At 44.5% G+C, this 23,469-nt stretch overlaps 1 protein-coding gene across 1 annotated transcript in view; it reads left to right on the top strand.

Moving 5' to 3' along the window:
• The window catches only part of LOC122927845 (transmembrane channel-like protein 2-A), a 113,369-nt gene that overhangs the window by 38,907 nt on the left and 50,993 nt on the right, over positions 1-23,469 (top strand). The window contains exons 8-14 of the mRNA XM_044280128.1: positions 3,696-3,786; positions 4,823-4,904; positions 6,093-6,199; positions 12,810-12,908; positions 15,805-15,947; positions 16,935-17,082; positions 18,103-18,291. Coding sequence (XP_044136063.1) covers positions 3,696-3,786; positions 4,823-4,904; positions 6,093-6,199; positions 12,810-12,908; positions 15,805-15,947; positions 16,935-17,082; positions 18,103-18,291 — 859 coding nt within the window. The remainder of the gene's footprint in view (positions 1-3,695; positions 3,787-4,822; positions 4,905-6,092; positions 6,200-12,809; positions 12,909-15,804; positions 15,948-16,934; positions 17,083-18,102; positions 18,292-23,469) is intronic.

The following is a 23,469-nucleotide window of genomic DNA, read 5'->3' on the forward strand; positions in this document are numbered from 1 at the left end:
GATTCTGTAGATTACAGAAACACCCCATTTGTGATAGTAAACTGCTGTATGGGCACACGGCAGGGCGCAGAAGGAAAGGAATGCCATATGGTTTTTGGAGGGCCATGTCACATTTGAAGACCCCCTAATGCACCCCTAGAGTAGAAACTCCCAAAAATTACCCTGTTTTGGAAACTACGGGATAAGGGTGGCAGTTTTGTTGGTACTATTTTAGGGTACATATGATTTTTAGTTGCTCTATATTGCACTTTTTGTGAGGCAAGGTACCAAAAAATTGCTGTTTTTGCACCATTTTTATTTTTTGTTATTGACAATGTTCATCTGACAGGTTAGATCATGTGGTATTGTTATAGAGCAGGTTGTTATGGACGCGACAATACCAAATAAACAATATTTTGGTTGTTTGTTTCAGTTTTACATAATAAAGCATTTTTTTAAAATTATTTTTTAGTGTCTCTATATTCTGAACGCCATAGTTTTTTTTTTTGGGGCGACTGTCTTATGTAGGATCTCATTTTTTGCGGGATGAGATGACGGTTTTATTGGTACAATTTTGTGTGTATAACTTTTTGATCGCTTAGTTTTACACTTTTTGTGATGTAAGCTGACAAAAAATGGCTCGTAGCGGTTAGGTCATGTGATATTTTTATACAGCAGGTGATTACAGACGCGGCGATACCTAATATGTATAATTTTTTTATCATTAAAGTTTTACACAATAACAGCATTTTTGAAACAAAGAAAATCATGTTTTAGTGTCTCCATATTCTGAGAGCCATATTTTTTTTTGAACAATTGTCTTAGGTAGGTTCTCATTTTTTGCGGGATGAGATGATGGTTTGATTGGTTTGAATTTGGGGGTGTGTATGACTTTTTGATCGCTTGGTATTGCACTTTTTGTGATGTAAGGTGATAAAAAAAGGTCTTTTTTATACCTTTTTTTTTTTACGGTGTTCATCTGAGGGGTTAGGTCATGTAATATTTTTATACATCAGGTTATTATGGATGGGGCGATAACTAATATGTATAATTTTTATTTATTTAATAAAGTTTTACACAATAACAGCATTTTTTTAAACAAACAAAATCATGTTTTAGTGTCTCCATATTCTGAGACCCATAGTTTCTTTATTTTTGGGCTATTGTCTTAGGTAGGGTCTCATTTTTTGCAGAATGAGATGACGGTTTTATTGGTATGATTTTGTGGTGTGTGACTTTTTGATCGCTTGGTATTACACTTTTTACACAGTTTTAATATATTTTGTTTTTTACTGTGTTCACCTAAGGGGTTAAATCATGTGATATTTTTATAGAGCATGTCGTTACGGATGTGGCAATACCTAATGTCTACTTTTTTTAAAGTTTTATACACTAATATTTTTTAAACAAAAAAAGATCATGTTTTAGTGTCTCCATAGTCTGAGAGACATATTTTTATTTATTTTTGGGGCGATTGTTTTAGGTAGGGGCTCATTTTTTGCAGGATGAGGTGATGGTTAGATTGGTTCAATTTTGGTAGGCATATGCCTTTTTTATTGCTTGGTGTTGCACTTTTAGTGATGTAAGGTGACAAAAAAATGTTTTTTTTAACAGTTTTTATTTAACTTTTTTTAAAGTGTTCACCTGAGGGGTTAGGTCATGTGATATTTTTATAGAGCCGGTCCATATGGATGCAGCGATATGTAATATGTCTACTTTTCTTTTTCTCCCTATTTTTTTACAATTTTTTTTAACTTTATTTTGGAAAAAGGAAGCATTTTTTTTCTTGAACTTTAATTTTTTATTTAAAAAAACAACACTTTTTTCACTTTATTTTACTTTTTAACAGTTGCCTAAAAGACCCAGCGCTTAGGCTGGATCTCCTGGGCTTCCGTAGGCTGGCTGCTCCGATGCCTGTGTAAGGCATCAGGGCTGCCATGACAACATCGACCCCCTGCCAGCGCAGCACTGGGGGATGATAGAGTCAGAGGGAGCCCCCTCCCTCGATATACCCTGCACGTGCTGCGGTTAGCGCGGACCTCCGCACATGAAAGGGTTAACTCGCCAGCATTACCGTACATGTACGTGATAATGCGGGAAGGGGTTAAGAATATAAGTCTATAAACAGAGTTAGGTCTGTTGGTCAAGGATGCAGATAAAGTGACATTTCAGAGTTAGGCCTGGGTTCACAAATTCTTTCATCAATATTTAGTTCTCTTGCAGAATCAAAAAGTTTCTGTCTCAGGTTTATTTCCTGATTCTATTAAAATGTATTTTTATCTAATAAGAAATATCTGGGATATATTATCCTTAGACTTGCCCTCCCCTAAAATTATAATCTGGTACTTCTCCTGTGGTGCTGCCTTGAGGGATGAGCTGGAAAATAGAAATTAGACCAGTAATTTGATTTCCAGGGATTCCCTCATGACAGCACCCGTACGTTCCCTCCCTTACTAACTACTATGTAAATATTGCATATATGATTTTCTTGTGGTTTTTATAAATTGGTTCCATTCATCCTGGTGTAGTAATCTGGAAAAACACTGGTGGGTGGAAGTGGGAGGGACCTTTTTAACCTCTCTGCTTCCTGTCCCAAGACGGTCAAAGGTGAACATCCTCCTGTGGTGCTGTCACCTGGAAATCGAATTACCGGTAGGTCTAATTCCTATTTTTTTACACTTCTTTTTATAGTTCTCATAAGAAACTATAACAAGCAATCATTGGATTGCTTTTCTCATAGATTCCAATGCATTACCGCGGGTGCCTGCTGTATGAAACAGCAGGCACCCTGTAGCTATGGCGCCCATTCCGCTCAGGAGCAGTCATCATCTTTAAAGTCCCAACCTCCAACGTATATAGCAGTATGGCGGTCGGGAAGACGTTAAACATTTTTTACCTTTTTTTTTTGTTGTTTGATCACTTGTATAATACACTGCAATACATCTGTATAGTGATTATATTTTTTTCCTATGAAGAACTGCGTAAGAGAGGTACTATGATAGCAGTTTTGGATGTACTAGGCTTGTATTGCAGGTGTGCAGGTCTGTCTAACTACTTGGCATCGCCACTGTGGCATCTTAGTTATACGGACACGATTGGACTTATCTCTGATCCCAGCTATTGTATGACGCATTCTCAGCTCCTGAGACCAATCCAAACAATCCCTGTCCACCTGTGGCATACATGTATCACATATTACACTGTCAGTATTTTTCACTGTTTTAGGCCTCATGCACACGACAGTACTTATTTGCAGTCCGCAAAAAGGGGTTCCGTTGTTCCGTGATCCGTGTCCGTTTTTGTTTCCGTGTGTCTTCCTTTATTTTTGGAGGATCTTTAAACATGAAGGAAAGTAAAAAAAAAAAAAGTTTTGTTTGCCATGCAAATGATTAAAAAAAACGGACGCGGATGACAATCTTGTGTGCATCCGTGTTTTTTTACAGAACCATTGACTTGAATGGGTCCGCGAACCGTTGTCTGTGAAAAAAAATAGGACAGGAAACATGGATCACAGACGCGGATGACAAACGGTGCATTAGCCGAGTTTTCCACGGACCCATTGAAAGTCAATAGGTCCACAGAAAATCACGGAAAACGGAACAACGGACACGGGACACAACAATGGTCGTGTGCATGAGGCCTTAAGCTCAACTTCAGGTGTCAGAGTGGGACTAACATCCTTTGTGTGTCAATAAATTATGTTTTTTTGTGACCAGTGAAGCCCATGACTTTGTTGAAAAATTTGAAGGTGCTCTTGGACGTGGAAAAGGAAGAAAACTCTATGCCTATAAAATTATGATGACTAAGGTAATGTCAGATGCAATCTAACTGTACAATATATTTGATGATTGTTATTGGCAGGTAAAACTTTGCATACTCAGAGAGAATACAGACTTTCATTAACATAGCATGAGTGGTGAAAATAATAGTAAATAGGTTTTATGTCAATGGTTCTTTCTAAGTTAGCAGCATGCATACTACCTGCTGGAACAAATGCCCTTACAGACAGGGATGTGCAGGAATCCAAATGTCCCTAGCTGGTGCTGTCTCAAGTAAACCTGCCATTCTGTCCAAGGACAGGATAGCCCTGAACTTGTCCCTTCTCATTCCTTGTGGCAAGGAGTCAATTTGAGATGAGCCCCTCCTCAAAAGGAATCAATAGGAGCGGTCCAAAGTAGTAAAGAAAAAAGTAGGAGTAAGAAAAAAAACTTTGAAAAGCTTCTGCTTTTTCTTGTGAATTCATTTTTAGAATTTCATTAAGAAAGGAAATTTCACAGATATTTAAATTGCATCTGTCAGCAGATTTGTACCTATGACACTGGCTAACCTGTTACATGTGCTCTTGGCAGCTGAAGGCATCTGTGTTGGTCTCATGTTCCTATGGGGGGCCCGCATTGCGGTCTCATGTCTTAATATATGCAAATGAGCCTCTAGGAGCAACAGGGGCGTTGCTATTACACCTAGACGCTTGGCTCTCTTTGCAACTGCTGCGCCCTCTGAGCTTTGCCTGACAGGTCCAGGTGTGATCACATTTACAATGTCTGGTCCTGTCAGTCAAAGTACAGAGGGTGAGGCAGCTTCAGAGAGCGGAAAGCCTCTAAGTGTAATGGCAACACCCCCAGTGCACCTAGAGGCTCATTTGCATGTACCTAAACATCATTTTTCTCAGCAATGCAGGCACATATGAACATGGGACCAACACAGAGGCCTTCAGCTGCCAAGTGCCCATGTAACAGGTCAGGCAGTGTCATAGGTACAAATCTGCTGACAGATGGGCTTTATTTATTTTTATTATATGTTGACTACATTCAAAACTGATAATATATACTGGATTAACTAACAGAAATGGATGAAGTTCAAGAGAGATTTTGAAAATTTTAAAACAGCCTGTATACCATGGGAAATGAAGATTAAGGAAATTGAAAGTAAGTGGAATTATTTCATTTTACGACATTTCTATACAGTTTTGCTTCAGTGCTACATTTTTGTTACATGTCCCATTTCTTTATGCACATAACTAAGAGTGATTCTTACGGTCTGCAATGATGGTCCACATGGGTATCAACAGTTGGGGGTTATGATTTAGCATTTGTAGGATGTGATGAAAAAAACCCTGTGAGGTAGAAGCCAATTTTCCTCAATTTAGATGAAAAATTCCTTCCCGACGCCAATCAGACAATCAGAATAATTCCCTGGATCACGGACCCCTCTCTAGTAGCTATAGCCTGTAATATTATTACGCTCCAGAAATACATCCAGGCCCCTCTTGAACTCTTTTATTGTACTCACCATCACCACCTCCTCAGGCAGAGAGTTCCAGTCTCACTGCTCTTACCGTAAAGAATCCTCTTCTATGTTTGTGTACAAACCTTCTTTCCTCCAGGCGCAGAGGATGTCCCCTCCTCACAGTCCTGGGGATAAATAGATGATGGGATAGATCTCTGTACTGACCCCTGATATATTTATACATAGTTATTAGATCTCCGCTAGTCGTCTTTTTGCTAAACTGAATAAGGGCTCATGCACACAAACGTATTTTGTTTCCGTGTCTGTTACATTTATTTGCGACCCATATGCTGAACCATTCAATGGGTCTGAAAAGCAATGTTCGTATTGCTGTTCCGCAAAGGTGGTAGAACATGTCCTATTCTAAGGCATTGTTACAATGGATAAAAAAAAAAATATGAATGCAATACAGATGTAACACAGATGCCATCTGTATTTTTTGCCGATCTATGTTTTTCGGACCTCAAAATACATACAGTCGTCTGCATGAGCCCTAACCCTAATGTTGATGATCTTTCTGGATACTGTATTCCCCCCCATTCCAGTTATTACTTTAGTTGCCCTCCTCTGGACCTTCTCCAGCTCTGCTATGTCTGCATTGTTCACAGGAGCCCAGAACTGTACACAGTACTCCATGTGTGGTCTGACTAGTGATTTGTAAAGTGGTAGGACTATGTTCTCATCACAGGCATCTATGCCCCTTTTGATGCAACCCATTATCTTATTGGCCTTGGCAATTACACCTTCTTAAAAGTAATGCTACCTTGTAATTTTTAATGTTGTGCATTTAATGAATATGAATACTAATAATTATTTTTTAATTAAAGGTCACTTTGGATCATCTGTGGCATCCTATTTCATATTTCTTAGGTGGATGTATGGTATTAACCTAGTTCTCTTATGTATGATACTTGGATTGGTTGTCATTCCTGAGGTAACCTTCTAGTCACATAGCAAAATAAGAAAATGCTACTGTATAAATAATCAACCGAAACATACTGTAAGAGAAATGTGTGATAGATGTGCTGTGGAATGTGGATAAAAGTTAAATACACCAATAAGAAGTATAAAAAACTTTACCCATCGCTATCAAGAATGAGTCAACCCAAGTTCCCGTTCCAAGTCAGAAAGTTGGCCACTCCCTACCGAGTTTAAAGGGAATGTGTTATCAGAAAATGACCTGCTGTTTAAATAGCTTTTTTATTTTTAACATATTTTTAAATAATTTTTGATGTTTTTAATTTTCCATGTACCGGTATTCCATATATTTAAACAAAAAAGATAAAATCCTGCAGTTTTCACACTGGCCACGATGTCTAATAATTGGAACCAATTCTTGGTTTGTACAGATCACTTTACTGCAGCTAACTCATTCTAATCCTGCCTGTAATGATATCATCTCTGTGTATAGATAATACAAGATCCACCATTCACAATAGGTGATCGTCAAATCTTATCTATTCTTTCCTTGTACAATGACCTCTGCACAGATCACAGAGCATGCCCAGAAAACCCTCCAACAGAAGTCATTGAGGTCCCTTCCTGACCATTGTGTCTATGGCCCTGGGGCTGCCGTAAAGCAAGTTTCTTAATGCTTTTTTACGGCTGTTAAGAACACTCAGGCAAGAAATAGAATATTAAAACAGATTAGAAAAATAAGGATATGTGTTACTATCTGGTTTTAACTGGCAGATAATATTTTGGGTAACATATTTCCTTTAATGGGAGTGTTGGAAAGAAATGAGTGTTTACTTTTTATGGTGCTTCCATTATTTTCATGGAGAACGATTATCTCAGGTCGGAAATAGGAATTAGGCCTCCTTATTCTTCTTAAAGGAGTTTTCCGAGACTTACATAATTATGATTAGAGATGAGCGAATCGAAGTTGACGAAGTGGAATTCGATCCGAATTTCAGGAAAAATTTGACTCGCACCTAATCCGAATTTTCTCACGCTTCGTGTTAACGAATAGCATTTTTTCCTAAAATGGCTGCTGCACGTGTTAGGACATGGAGCAAAGAACTCTAGGAACGAGCGATCACACACAATACCATGCATGCAGCCAATCAACAACCAGCCAGCCCCTGTGATATCACAGCCCTATAAATAGCATCAGCCATCTTGGATTCAGCCATTTTCCAGTGTACTTAGTCCAGAGAGAGATGTGACAGGTGCTAAATGTTAGAAAAAACTTTATTGTGCTGAAAAAACGATTTACAAGTTCAGGGAAAGATTATTTAAGGTACAGGGAAAGGATAGGGAGGCATCATCTACACCAGTGATGGCTAACCTTGGCACTCCAGCTGTGGTAAAACTACAACTCCCAAGATGCCCCCCTTGCTTGGCTGCTGTCAGAACTCTGTAGAAATAAATGGAGCATGCTGGGAGTCGTAGTTTTACCACAGCTGGAGTGCCAAGGTTAGCCATCACTGATCTACACTATAAAAGGAGAACAGGGTGCAACAGGAGAGTGTACAGCCTGGGTAATAGGAGCGATTCTATTACACCTTGCTGCTCTTATTGGGGATCCAAATTGCCATTATACTGCTGCTTTTAGGTTTACACTAGATGATACCTCTGTAATTTCAGCAAACCTTGTTTGTTATTGGGGTGCAAGTGCTGTGTTGCAGGGTGTATTTACAGGAAATATACGTGCTTCTTATTAACCGTTCTGCAGTGCATTTAAATTGTTCTACAGTTTCTTTTGGGGTGTATTAGTGTAAAACAAATGATGTCTTATTTGCCGTTCTGCTGTGCATTTACATTGTACTACACATTTTTTTGGGGGGGTTTTAATAGTCTAAAAAGTAGTGGTGCAGGGGTTCACGGAGGCAGCGGTAGCAGGCAATCATTATGGAGTGTTGGGGGAAAATGCCCTACTCGGCGGTGTGGCAATTTCTTCTTAGGCCGCAGAAGGAGGTGAATATGGCCATTTGCCAAATTTGTGGGCAGAACGTGAAGCGTGGGCAGGGTGCCAATATTGGCACCACTGCCCTGCGTCAACACATGAAGCTTCACCATAAAGTGGCCTGGGAGAACCGTGGTCCAGCCTGCCGTAGTAACCGCTGCATCACCCAGTCGAACACACCCAATTTCATGCAGTAAAAGCTCCACCACCTCAGCCGAAGGGAGCTGTCTGTCCTTCCCATCATCTGCTGCTCCTGCTCCTCCTACTCCTCATCAGTAATTCCTTCAGCAATCAATCACTGAAGCGATTGACAAGAGGCAACAGTATTTGCAGAAGCTGAACGTGCACCTGGCCAAGTTGCTGGTGCTGCAGTCCCTCCCATTCCAAGTGGTGGACTCTGCACCTTTCAGAGAACTGATGGCTTGTGATGAGCCGAGTCCCAAGCCATCATTTCTTTGCCAAAAAGGCAGTACCAGCCCGGCACACATATGTAGAACAGAAGGTGGTCTAGTCCTTGAGCCTGTCAGTGTGTGCCTAAGTGCATGGCAGCGCCGACGTATGGAGCTGTAATTATGGTCAAAGACAATATATGTCCTTTACGGCCCACTGGGTGAATGTGGTTCTTGCTTAGCCACTCCAGCAATTTGGCCAGATGACGCCGGTCCACCTCAACGTTCTAACGCCGTTGGTCCTGCGACAATGTCCGTCTCTGCCTTCTCATCCTCCACCACAGGAAAATTTACAGTGCCCCTCCAGCATACCACATGTGCAGGGCATGGCGGTGTCACTCTGTTCTGCACCTAGTTTGCCTGGGCGAACGGAGTCACACAGGGAAGGAACTGCTGTGCATCCTTCATCAAGAAATCGAATCCTGGCTTTCTCCTCGACAACTCAAAATCGGAACCATGGTGACCGACAATGGAAAGAACATGGTGTCGGCACTGCATCAAGGAGGGCTGAGCCATGCGCCCTGCATGGCACATGTGTTCAATCTGGTTGTAAAGCGATTCTTGAAGCCTTCCTCCCATCTGCAAGACATCCTGAAAATGGCCAGGACACTTTTCATGCACTTCAGCCACTCTAACACCGCAAAGCACACCCTCCTTCAGCTGCAGTGGCAGAACGGCATCCCCCAACATAGGCTTATATGCAATGTTTCCACCCTCCATATGTTGGACTGATTACGTATATGAACAGAGTAAGACGATAAACGATTTTTTTATGATACAGACAGAGGTACTCCCCTTGTAACTTCGATGTTGGCCAATGTCAGCTCATGCTTGACACCTGTCATTTGCTCGGGCCCTTTGAGGAGGCCACTTTATTTGTCACTCGCCAGGACTATGGGATGAACAACGTCGCTCCACTGATTCATGTCATGGAACAGATGCTGCTAAATCTGTCTGGCCAGGGGATCGGAGACGTGGCGACTACATCGGGGGCTGAACTAGAGGAGGAGGACATTCGAGAACAAGCAATGCATACAGAAATGGGTGGTTTTTCTACACAGGTGACAGGAGAGGAGGAGCAGGAGCAGCTGGATGAGCTACAGGGCGATGAAGAAGACAAGGCAGATGATCCAGACACAAAGTGGCAGTATGCAATGGAGATGAAGGCAGGGAGTCCCTCCGAGTCACTTGCGCAAATGGCCCGGTGCATGCTCAGTTGCTTGCGTAGTGACAGCCGAATTGTCACCATTCAGCAGAGGGATGACTACTGGCTCTCCATTATTTTAGACCCTCACTACCTGTCCAAAATGGGGGCCTTTTTTACGCCCGCTGAGAGGGAGGACAAACTGAACTACTATGGAGACATCCTATGCAGTCAGTTGGCTGCTGCCTATGTGCGCCATCGCCAATCCTCATTCAGGTCTGCCCGGTGGGGCCCTCTGCACTCATGTTCCACTGCCATGGCTGCTGGGGTGGGGTGGGGTGGCAGAAGCAGTGCCAGCTCCATCAGCAGCAACTTAAGTATAGAGTTGCTGATGAGTAGTTTTCTTCACCCGCCTACTGAAGAAACTACTCACCAGCAGCAGCTAGACATAGAGCAGAACCTGAACCAGCAGGTTGTGGCATACTTGAAGTGCACCCTGTCAACCCACATCGAAGATCCCCTGGACTACTGGGCAGGATTTTCAAACACCAGTGCCTAAAGCATCAGACTAGATCATTTATGGTGCCACATCTACACTTTGACAAAAGAGGCCTGTTTCTTCTGGCTACCTTCTTCAGCTACTATTCTGATGCTGCCACCTGCCTGATGCCACTCCTACGGCCAGCCACCATTTTCAGATGGTATTGTATTGCCCCTCACCTCACCCCTCTGTCACTGTGCCACTCTGTTGTCTCCTCATGCTGCTGCTGCATCAACACTAAGTCTCTGGGCCACTCTGTGGTCTCTTCATGCTGCTGCCACCTCACCACTCTGTGGTCTCCTCATGCTGCTCCTACCTGAACACTATGTCAATGGGCAACCTTGTGGTCTCCTTATTCTTATGCCACCTCAACACTATGTCACTGGGCCACTCTGTGGTCTCCTTTTGCTGCTGCCACATCACTACTCTGTGGTCTCCTCATGCTGCTGCCACTTCACCACTCTGTAATCTTGTCATGCTGCTGCCACATTACTACTCTGTGGTCTCCTCGTGCTTCTGCCACATCACAACTCTGTGGTCTCCTCATGCTGCTGCCACCTCAACACTATGTCACTGGGCCACTCTGTGGTCTCCTCATGCTGCTGCCAACTCACCACTATGTCATTGAGTCACTCTGTGGACTTCTCATGCTGTTCCCACCCTCCCTACTTCATGACTGGGCTGCTAGTTTTCCATTTTGGCCTGGTTGACATCATCATTTATTTGAACCTTCTTCTGATCAGAAAGAAGGAAAAATTAGACGCACAATGGATCCTGTCTATGTAGCAGCTGTAAGGCCTGTATGACATGGTCCCATTAGAATTGGCTTATGATTCGGTAGCCAAAAGCAGGAGTGGGTACAAAACACAGAAGACATGCAAATTTTCCATTCAAATGTCATCTCTGCTTTGGATCCACTCCTGTTTTTTTTGGGCTTTAGCAATACTAATGGATTACTGACCAAATGCTGACCGAATGAGGGCAGATGCTCAACAGACAGGATCCTTTTTTGGGGGGTTATTATTTTGATGGATCAAAGAAAGGGCAAAATAATCAGTGACGTCAACACAAACTTACTGCTGACACCCTCTCCACTCTGTTGGGGGACTCTTCTTGTATAAGCATTTAATAGAACAGGTTCTGTAGACATCTATGTGGAATCAGCTGAAGACGGTGTGAAAGGAGTGCACTTCTTCTTGAAGCTAACATCGACCTGTAAGGCTGAGTTCCAACTTGAGTTAGTTGGTCAGTTTTATCCCAGTAACTGCCCAAATAAGTGAAGAGTGCAGTGATCCTAAGAGCGACTTCTGTCATCTGCGTGTCATACTGACTCAGTGTTTCACTACCACAGCTGACTCCCTATGCGTGTTACTGAAAGGAACACTGTTCTACACCACTATAAAGGCTCTCTGCAGCCAGGAAATTGCTATTTTTAATGCGATTCGCCACAAATAAATTCGGATCAAATCAATGTTTTCAGAAAATTCGGAGAACCGACCAAATCAAACAAACAGATTGTAAATAGTATGTTATCTGATTTATCTATTCCCTTTGTGCCTACCACAAACTCTCCTTTACCGTGGATCAGTCTGATGGGTATATATAGTACAGTACTTAGTATAGCTGAAATAAGATACACTATATTGAGAACATTTTTGGGACACACCTCCCGATCATTGAATTCAGGTGTTTCATTCAGTATAATGGCCACAGGTGTATACAATCCAGCACCTAGTTCTGCCTTTACACATATTTGTGAAAGAATTGGTCATTCTAAAGATCTAACAGAATTCCAGCGTGGCACTGTAATAGGATGCCACCATTGGATCCAAGTCAGTTCATGAAATTTCTGACATAAAGCATTCCACAACTGGACTCTGGTGCAGTGGGAATGTGTTCTGTGGAGTGATGAATCACACTTCTCTATCTGGCAGTTTGATGGATCAATTTGGGTTTGGTGAATGCCAGGATGACAGGGATAATGTTATGGGGTTGTTTTTCAGGGGTTGGCCTAGGCACCTTAAGTTAGAGCCTTTGGTTTAATTCAATAGCAACCTTCATTTTGAATTACAGTGGATAAAAATCTGTCTTGGTCACATGAGGAGGACTGATTCTTAACCACTTGAAGGGGGGCTATGGAGGCTTAGATTGAATGGCAGCAGGCAATATTATTCAATATTGTTGAATATTGAAATTGACAAGGAAAACTGTGAGGGTTTTATACAGAAGGTATTTTAGAAAATTATATAACTTTTCATTATACAAACAATACCATTTATATGTTGACATCTCAAAATACCCCTCTAACCCACCCATTTAAAAAGAGTGTTCCCATCTGATATACTGTAGTGCTGACTAGGAATGTGCCATGTCTTTATGTGAGGGAAAGGCCACTTTAACTAACATGATAACTATGGTAAATAATACTTTTGTTACAAGAACAGAACACCTTACAAGTATGTTACATGGGTTTTGATTGTTCCTTTTAATATTTTACCATAGATATTAATGGGACAGCCTGCTGGAACCATTCCAAGAAAGACCGTACCAAGAGATCAACAGAAAACTGCAATGAATTATGGTGTGCTCAGCGAGTTTGGGGTAATGAAAAGATGCTACTTGTAAATCCATTTTACTATGAAGATTTCTTAATCTAGTTTCTTCATTTCTCATCTCATATACAGACGTGGACAAAATTGTTGGTACCCTTTGGTCAATGAAAGAAAAAGTCACAATGGTCACAGAAATAACTTTAATCTGACAAAAGTAATAATAAATTAAAATTCTATAAATGTTAACCAATGAAAGTCAGACATTGTTTTTCAACCATGCTTCAACAGAATTATGTAAAAAAATAAACTCATGAAACAGGCATGGACAAAAATGATGGTACCCCTAACTTAATATTTTGTTGCGCAACCTTTTGAGGCAATCACTGCAATCAAACGCTTCCTGTAACTGTCAATGAGACATCTGCACCTCTCAGCAGGTATTTTGGCCCACTCCTCATGAGCAAACTGCTCCAGTTGTGTCCGGTTTGAAGGGTGCCTTTTCCAGACTGCATGTTTCAGCTCCTTCCAAAGATGCTCAATAGGATTGAGGTCAGGGCTCATAGAAGGCCACTTTAGAATAGTCCAATTTTTTCCTCTTAGCCATTCTTGGGTGTTTTTAGCGGTGTGTTTTGGGTCATTGTCCTGTTGCAAGACCCATGACCTGCGACTGAGACCAAGCTTTCTGACACTGGCTAGTACATTTCTCTCTAGAATTCCTTGATAGTCTTGAGATTTCATTGTACCCTGCACAGATTCAAGACACCCTGTGCCAGACGCAGCAAAGCAGCCCCAGAACATAACAGAGCCTCCTCCATGTTTCACAGTAGGGACAGTGTTCTTTTCTTGATATGCTTCATTTTTTCGTCTGTGAACATACAGCTGATGTGCCTTGGCAAAAACTTCGATTTTTGTCTCATCTGTCCACAGGACATTCTCCCAGAAGCTTTGTGGCTTGTCAACATGTAGTTTGGCATATTCCAGTCTTGCTTTTTTATGATTCGTTTTCAACAATGGTGTCCTCCTTGGTCGTCTCCCATGTAGTCCACTTTGGCTCAAACAACGACGGATGGTGCGATCTGACACTGATGTTCCTTGAGCATGAAGTTCACCTTGAATCTCTTTAGAAGTCTTTCTAGGCTCTTTTGTTACCATTCGGATTATCCGTCTCTTAGATTTGTCATCAATTTTCCTCCTGCGGCCACGTCCAGGGAGGTTGGCTACAGTCCCATGGATCTTAAACTTATGAATAATATGTGCAACTGTACTCACAGGAACATCTAGTTGCTTGGAGATGGTCTTATAGCCTTTACCTTTAACATGCTTGTCTATAATTTTCTTTCTGATCTCTTGAGACAGCTCTTTCCTTTGCTTCCTCTGGTCCATGTCGAGTGTGGTACACACCATATCACCAAACAACACAGTGATTACCTGGAGCCATATATATAGGCCCAATGGCTGATTACAAGGTTGTAGACACCTGTGATGCTAATTAGTGGACACACCTTGAATTAACATGTCCCTTTGGTCACATTATGTTCTGTGTTTTCTAGGGGTACCATCATTTTTGTCCATGCCTGTTTCATGAGTTTATTTTTTTACATAATTCTGTTGAAGCATGGTTGAAAAACAATGTCTGACTTTCATTGGTTAACATTTATAGAATTTTAATTTATTATTACTTTTGTCAGATTAAAGTTATTTCTGTGACCATTGTGACTTTTTCTTTCATTGACCAAAGGGTACCAACAATTTTGTCCACGTCTGTATATGAATAATTAGGACTGACAATATATTTTCCCTTACACTAATCTCTGCATCGTTATAATGTGTCACTGCTCTATGATTGTTTTATTAGATAGAGATTATTAATAGCTGGTACAGGGGGACAACGTGGAATGGTGTTTCACTCCACCATGACCACTATATGCATAATTCAGGACATGGAAAGCTTATGATCTTATGTTGGTCTCCACTCCATTTTTACTCTCACCTTCTATTGTCTACAGAGATCACCTTGGAGTCACCTAAATTGCTTGAGTCCTGTACCAGCTTTCAACCAGGAGTGTAGCTAAAGGCTCATGGGCCCTGGTACAAGAGTTCAGCTTGGGCCCCCTTACCTCAGTGCTTTGTGGCCAGAGGCAGGGAGGCTATGTGCTGCCTTAGGCAAAAATGGAAAGCCCCCCTCCCCCAATGCCAAAATTTTGACCTAACCCCTCCCCTCCAGCCAGAGGTCTAACTTGACCAGCATGCACTTTCTTTAATACCGCTGTCTTCTTATGCGGCACAAGGGTGTTTGAGCCCCCTAAGCTTTCTGGTCCCGGTACTGACCCCTACCTCTGAATCCCCTATAGTTATGCCCCTGCTTTCCTCTCTTGTAGTCATGGTCATGTTGGATACCATATCTTATCTAATACCTTTAATGGACCAGTACCCTTTTCTATAGTTTCAAATGGACTTACACTACACACTTATAACCTTTATTATCTAGCATCAGTTATATACATTATTTTAATTCATTGGTATCTCAGTGATAAATCGGTATTTATTCTGCATATTAGTACATTCATTTCCTATGTAGACTATTTTAACTTTGCTTCTGGGCAAGATCGATTTGTGGTGAAAATGTCATGTGTAAGGTAGATAATTGTAAAACTGTTATATAACTATACATTGGATGATGAATTACAAGCAAATGACTCAATGCCTAAAAAATTTACAATTTTCTTGTGTTGGTTCTCAGCAAGACAAAATAGTTCTCAATTTTTCTTCTGTGTTTGTACTGCCATGCATGTGCTTTGCAAGTGTTGTCCATTAACAGTATTGCACTATCCAAATTTGCCAAATGATGGAAAAAAAGGGCAAATTGACATTTTTCACATTGTCCTGGATGTGACTTTCAGGTATTGGCAGGTGTAGCAAATTTAAATATGCTTTGCATTTTACAGGGGGCTTTAAAATATTCACTCCTCTTCTATGGTTATTACAACAATCAAAGAACAATTGGACCCCTGCAGTACAGACTCCCATTGGCATATTTCCTATGTGGAGTTGGTGTCTTTGGATACAGCTTAATAGTTGTGATAAGGACGTAAGTACCCTGTTTAGATGACAACAATAACAATGCGTACAATTATATCAGTTATACAGTGGTGCTAGGAAGTTTGGGAACCCTTCAGAATGTTCTATATTTCTGCAAAATGGGACCTAAAACTACACCAAATGTTCTCACAATTTCCACACAATGGGGGAGATATATCAAGACTGACCCACACACCAGTCTAGATCTCCCTGCACTGGCGTGAGATGCACCTAATTTATTAAAAGGCACGTGCCTCTTAATAAATTAGGTGCATCTCTGCCCTGCCGTACGCCTGGAACTGAAGTCTACGCCAGCTACAGGCCTTCTCACAGCTCACCAAGCACAGCCCTGTATATTGTATAGCGGCTGTGCTTTGTATTGCACTCACTGGAGAGCCACGGCATTCTCAAACAGCTGATCGGCGGGGATCCCGGGTGTCGGATCCCCACCGATCAGATACCGATGATACTGATCAACAGGATAGGTCATCAGTCTAAAACTCCTGGAAGACTCCTTTAAGATTAATCTTCATGAGAACACTAAACTAATGGTGTGCATAGCAGGTTTGCAAGTAGGAAGCCACTGCACTCCCAAAAGAAAAAACTGTGCTCCCTGTCTGCAGTTTGCCAGGGATCACTTGGATAAGCCAGAAGGCTATAGGAACAAAGTTTTGTGGACAAAGACCAAAATAGAAGTTTTTGGTTTAATTGGGCAGTTTTATGCTTGGAAAAGGTAAAATCCTGAATTCCAACATAAAAAAACCTCATCCCATCTGTGAATACACAGTATCATGGTTTGAGCCTGTTTTGCTGCATCTGGGGCAGGATGGCTTGCCATCATTGATGGAACAATGAATTCTGAATTCTAAAGGAAAATGTCAGGACATCTGTCCATGCACTGAATTTGAGAAGAGAACGTGGGTCATGCAGCAAGTTGGTCTACCAAAGAATGGTATTTCAATAAACATACTTTTTCTCAATTTCCATTATTTCATAGAATGGCGAAGAATATAAATGAGAGCACAGCCGACGGAGATGATGATAACTTTACATTCAGCTGGAAAATGTTTACAAGTTGGGATTACCTTATTGGTAACCCTGAAACCGCAGATAACAAATTTGTATCAATTACAACGAGCTTCAAGGTATCTTTTTTTTATTCTAAAGGGTTAAAACCTTTATATATTCAAAAGCCATATTCACATATCAAAGTATAGGCCTTATTCACACATTCATGTCTGATTTTCTTGCACTCAGATCACAAGGACAGTTGTTGAGCAGGGAAGTCAGTGGCTGCCATATAGGTTCTCATCCCTAACACTCACTAGGGTTAATTTCATGGAGTGCCAGTTTACCTGGAGTGTGGCAGGAACACAGAATACCCACAAGAAACCCACACATGATGAAATATGAGGAGCCCTTGATTGAATTTGAACTAAGGTCCCCATGCTACAATGCAACAGCTCTAACCACTGAGTCACCGTGCTCTGGATGGTTTCTGTGTGCTTTCCATTTTCTTTTTCTTACTCCCATAGATTGATTGGGCAAATTTGATCTGCAAAACAGAACATTCTGAGTATCTGGATTGGGCACACTGATCCATGAAACAAAAGTCTAGGGTGACACAGTGATTTTGACTGCGACACATGCCGCATGATCAAAAACCGCTGGGTAGCAGTGCAGCAATTAACCTGAAAGAGATCACCATATGACTGCCACTGAGACCCCAGAATCGCAAAAAATCCAACACTGCTAGATTTTTTTGGGGTGATTCTAGGGTTGCAGCCGCAGCGACTTGCGAATCGCACTGCCGCACCATTCAGTTTAATAGCTGCAGTGATACATGCCGATCTTTGGACATGTGACTATTGTCATGGCCAAGATGGTTGTGCATCCCTAGCTTAGTATGGACCTGTGAGTTGCTTCATTGACTTGCATGGGTCCAAGTGTAGTGACCCAGCGGATCACTGCTATAGAGGGTTAAAGCTAGAAAGAGGCTTATTTGCATATATTAAAAAAATTTTCTCAGCAATGTGGGCACATATGAAAATGGGACCAACACAGATGCCTTCAGCTGCCAAGTGCACATGCAACAGGTCAAATCTGCTGACAAATGTCATTTCAGCCTGCAGATATAACTAACGATATATTTATGTTGCCTTCAGGAATCTATAGTGGATGAACAGGAGAACACAAAGGAAGAAAACATTCATCTACGGAGGTTTCTAATTGTTCTAGCAAATGTATTGATCACCATCTGTCTTGGAGGAAGTGGATATCTCATTTATTTTGTTGTACAGCGATCACAGGCATTTAAAAAGCTGGATAACCCGAGCTGGTATCAGAATAATGAGGTATGACTCATTTCAGGACTTCTTTCAGGAAGACTCTGATTTCTACTATGGTTCCTATAGATGAGATATGCAAAGGATAAATTAAAAGGGGTTTCTGAAATCTAAAAATCACTTTCAAATGGCTAAAAACTCCATGAATCACTGGGATTATCCGTAGACTTCACCACTGTAAGCAGCAAATGGCTGCAGTAGTCGCAGTGAACCTGTCATGGTCTTACCTTCTCACTGTTCTCCTTCGTTTGACATGTGCTGGCAGCCATCTTGGTTTCTGGGTTTCTTGTAGCCTCCCACCCTGCGGCTCCTCCTTCCCACTGGGAGGAGCTGGATGCCTAGCTCATATATATAGAAGGTCTGTGGCTTCAGTTCCTTGCTTGGTCCTCCTGTGTGCACATGCTTCAAAGACTGCTGCTGCTGCTGCTTCTGGTTCCTGATCCTGGCCTCGTCTGACTACCCCGTTGGTTCCCGATCCTGGCTTCGTCTGACTACCCCGTTGGTTCCTGATCCTGGCTACGTCTGACTACCCTCCTGGTTCCTGACCTCCGTCTACGCAAGACCCTGCTTCAGTTTAGCCATCCGTTTGGACTTTAGCTACGGCTTGATTTTCAATAAAGCCTTCTTATTCCACCTATCTCTGTTGTACGTCTGGTTCATGGTTCCATGACATTAGGACCAAGCCATGAATTCTGACGGTACAGGGCCATCCTCGCTACCTACGCTGGTTGCCAGACTTGATCAGCAGGATCACCTGTTGGGTCGGTTCGCTGTGGCGTTACAAACCCTGCTTGAACGCACGGCTCATTTAGCTTCCGTTGCCGATGGGTCGGTTGTCGCTCCTGGGCCCGCTCCTACTGCCGCTCCGGTTGTTGCGCCAGAGTCTACCCCGACACCTGTTGCTGCACCTGCGGTGTTTCGGGGTATGACCGGTTCTGCCCCCCTTCCACAGCGCTTTGGGGGAGAGCCAACTCAGTGCCGAGGTTTCCTTAACCAGGTGGCCATTTATTTTGAGTTGCTGCCACATGCCTTTCCTACTGAGAGATCAAAGGTGGGCTTCTTGATCTCGCTGCTCTCGGACAAGGCCTTGGCCTGGGCCAGCCCTTTATGGGAGAACAACAATCCGGTGGTTGCCGAGTTTTCCGGTTTTGTTGCTTCTCTTCGGAAGGTATTCGATGTGCCGGCTCGTGCTGCCTCTGCTGCGAAGCTCCTTATGTCCATCAGACAGGGTTCACGATCCGTAGCTGAATACGCCATTGAGTTTCGTACCCTGGCAGCAGAGGTGGGCTGGAATAATGAGGCTCTGGTCGCTGCTTTCTCTCATGGTCTCTCGGATGCCTTGAAGGATGAGATTGCAGCCAAGGACCTACCAGTGGAGCTCGAGTCCCTTATTTCTTTCCTGATTTTGATTGACACCAGACTCAGGGAGAGACCTTCCTTTAAGGAGAGCCTGCGGAGGCCTTCTAACAGATTGGCGCCTACGTTTGCTGTCCCACCCGTGCCTCCCTCTCCTCCCACGCCTCCTGGGGATGACTGGTCTGGGGGTCAACCCATGCAGCTGGGGGTTGCTCGCCTGTCCGAGGGGGAGAGGGTACTCCGGAGACGCGAGGGCCGATGCATGTACTGTGGTCTCGGTGGGCATTTTCGGTTGGCATGCCCGAACCGTCCGGGAAACGCTCGCACCTGAGATCCTGTCGGGGGCAGATCTTGGGTGGAGTCTCCTCGTCCCCGGTTTCCCGTGTTGACAAACCACTGATTACTGTTGTCCTCTCCTGGGTCGGGGGCTCGGTGACGACCCAGGCGTTGGTGGACTCTGGTGCTGGTGGCTTGTTCATTGATAGTGTGTTCGCCGCCGCCAATTCCATTCCTCTGCAGCCTCGAGGTTCCCCACTGGCTCTTGAGGCGATAGACGGCAGACCCCTTCTGCCGCCACACGTGACTCAGGAGACCCTTCCAGTGGGGATGGCCATTGGTGCCGTTCACAGAGAGTCGGTCTGTCTCCAGGTTATTTCGTCTCCACACTACTCGGTGGTCTTGGGGTACCCCTGGCTCCAGAAGCATAATCCGACTTTCGATTGGAGATCGGCCGAGATCCTCTCGTGGTCACCGCAGTGTGGGGCTAGTTGCATCCATGGGCCTGTCAAGTTGCTGTGTACTTCCTCGGACTCTCTGTTGCCTCCTGAATACGAGGAGTACCGGGATGTATTCGATAAGGTGCGTGCGGTTGCCCTACCTCCGCACCGCCCATACGATTGTGCCATAGAGTTACAATCTGGTGCCGTTCCTCCTCGTGGCAAAGTCTATCCACTGTCGGTAGCGGAGAATGAGGCCATGGAGGAGTACGTGAGGGAGGCGCTTTCACGCGGACACATTCGCAAATCCTCGTCCCCGGCAGGGGCTGGATTTTTCTTTGTGAAAAAGAAGGGCGGTGAGTTGAGGCCTTGCATCGACTACAGGGGTCTCAATCGCATCACGATCAAGAACGCTTACCCGATACCCTTGATTTCCGAGCTGTTCGATCGCCTCAAAGGGGCCACGGTCTTTACCAAACTCGACCTGAGGGCGGCATATAACCTGGTAAGGATCAAGGCGGGCGATGAGTGGAAGACCGCGTTTAACACCAGGACCGGTCATTATGAATCCTTGGTTATGCCCTTTGGGTTGTGCAATGCGCCCGCAGTCTTCCAGGAATTCATCAACGATGTTTTCCGTGACCTGTTGCAGCAGTGTGTGGTGGTCTATTTGGATGACATCTTGGTATATTCTGCATCCATGGAGGCCCACATTCTGGATGTCAGACGAGTGTTGCAACGCTTACAAGAGAACAAGCTGTTCGGTAAGCTTGAGAAATGCGAATTTCACCGATCCCAGGTAACCTTCTTAGGTTACATCATTTCCGCTGAGGGGTTCTCCATGGATCCTGAGAAGGTTTCGGCTGTCTTACAGTGGCCCCAGCCCAGTGGGCTTCGTGCCCTGCAGCGCTTTTTGGGCTTCGCCAATTATTATCGGAAGTTCATCAGGGACTTTTCCATGCTAGCCAAGCCTCTCACGGATCTGACCAGGAAGGGCAGTAATCCTCAGGTCTGGCCGCTCGAGGCCATCCGAGCTTTTGAGGCTCTAAAGTCCGCCTTTGTGTCGGCTCCGATTCTGTCGCATCCCAACCCTGGGTTGCCTTTTGTCCTCGAGGTGGACGCGTCTGAGACGGGAGTAGGCGCCCTCCTGTCTCAGCGTAGAACACCAGAGGGTCCTCTGCTTCCTTGTGGGTTTTACTCCCGGAAACTGTCTTCCGCGGAGTGCAACTATCAGATTGGTGACAGGGAGTTATTGGCCATCGTGCAGGCCCTTAAAGAATGGAGGCACTTGCTCGAGGGCTCGGTGGTTCCGGTTCTCATCCTGACGGACCACAAGAATCTGACCTACCTCTCTGAGGCCAAGAGATTGACACCACGTCAGGCCAGATGGGCTCTGTTCTTGTCACGTTTTAATTACGTGGTCTCCTACCTACCCGGCTCCAAGAACATCAGAGCGGATGCCTTATCACGGCAGTACTCCGAGCTGTCCGGGGAGGAGTCGATTCCGACTACGGTCATACCCCCGAATCAGATCCTGGCTGCTATTCGCACCAGCCTGACCTCTCCTCTGGGTGAGCAGATTTTGGCGGCTCAATCTGGTGCTCCCTCTGGGAGACCCAACGGCAGATGTTTTGTGCCTGAGGAGTTGCGCACTCGGTTGTTGCGAACCTACCATAACTCCAAGGCCGCGGGGCACCCTGGAAAGAATCAGCTGTCCTGGGCGGTTTCACGTCTGTTCTGGTGGCCTTCTCTACGTTCCGACATCGCCGCATATGTAGCGGCATGCTCCGTTTGTGCCCAGAGTAAGTCCCCTCGGCACCTTCCGTTGGGCCTTTTGCAACCCATAGCCACCGGGGAGCGTCCATGGTCACACCTGGGGATGGATTTCATTGTGGACCTTCCTGCATCCCGAGGCCATACGGTCATTCTGATGATTGTGGATCGGTTTTCCAAAATGTGCCACTGTGTTCCTCTCAAGAAGTTACCCTCTGCACAAGAGTTGGCCTCGATTTTTGCCAGGGAGGTCTTCCGGTTGCACGGTTTGCCCAAGGAGATTGTGTCGGATCGGGGGAGTCAGTTTGTGTCCAGGTTCTGGCGCGCCTTTTGCTCCCAGTTGGGGATTCATCTCTCTTTCTCCTCGGCCTACCACCCTCAGTCCAATGGGGCCGCAGAACGATCCAATCAGGCCTTGGAGCAATTCCTTCGTTGCTATGTCTCCGATCACCAAGACAATTGGGTTGACCTCCTGCCTTGGGCTGAGTTTGCCAGGAACACGGCGGTGAACTCTTCCTCTGGGACGTCTCCCTTCATGGCCAATTATGGGTTCCAACCTGCCGTGTTACCGGAGGTATTCTCTCCCCAGGATACTCCGGCTGTGGAGGATCACCTTTCCGTCCTACGTACTTCTTGGGTACAGATCCAGAGGTCCCTTGAGGTCTCTGCGCAACGCCAGAGACTCCAGGCTAATCGCAGACGAGCGCCCGCTCCTTCCTACCAGGTCGGAGACCGTGTATGGTTGTCCACCCGCAACCTCAACCTTCGAGTGCCCACTCCCAAGCTGGCGCCTCGCTTTGTTGGTCCCTTCCGAGTGCTTCACAGGGTAAACCCGGTAGCCTATGCCCTTGCGCTTCCTCCTGGCATGCGGATCTCCAACGTGTTTCATGTCTCCCTGTTGAAGCCATTGGTGTGTAATCGTTTCACTTCCTCGGTTCCTCGGCCCCGTCCGGTCCAAGTGGGCAATCATGAGGAATATGAGGTGAGCAATATCCTGGACTCACGCCTGGTCCGCGGTCGGTTGCAGTTTTTGGTCCATTGGCGTGGTTATGGTCCAGAGGAGCGTTCCTGGGTTCCCTCCACAGATGTCCATGCTCCTGCGTTGCTCCGAGCCTTCCACGCACGCTTCCCTCTGAAACCGTTCCTTACTCCGCGGAGGAGGGGCCCTTGAGGGGGAGGTACTGTCATGGTCTTACCTTCTCACTGTTCTCCTTCGTTTGACATGTGCTGGCAGCCATCTTGGTTTCTGGGTTTCTTGTAGCCTCCCACCCTGCGGCTCCTCCTTCCCACTGGGAGGAGCTGGATGCCTAGCTCATATATATAGAAGGTCTGTGGCTTCAGT

The sequence above is a fragment of the Bufo gargarizans genome, chromosome 1, assembly GCF_014858855.1.
Source record: "Bufo gargarizans isolate SCDJY-AF-19 chromosome 1, ASM1485885v1, whole genome shotgun sequence".
In the NCBI taxonomy this organism is placed as follows: domain Eukaryota; kingdom Metazoa; phylum Chordata; class Amphibia; order Anura; family Bufonidae; genus Bufo; species Bufo gargarizans.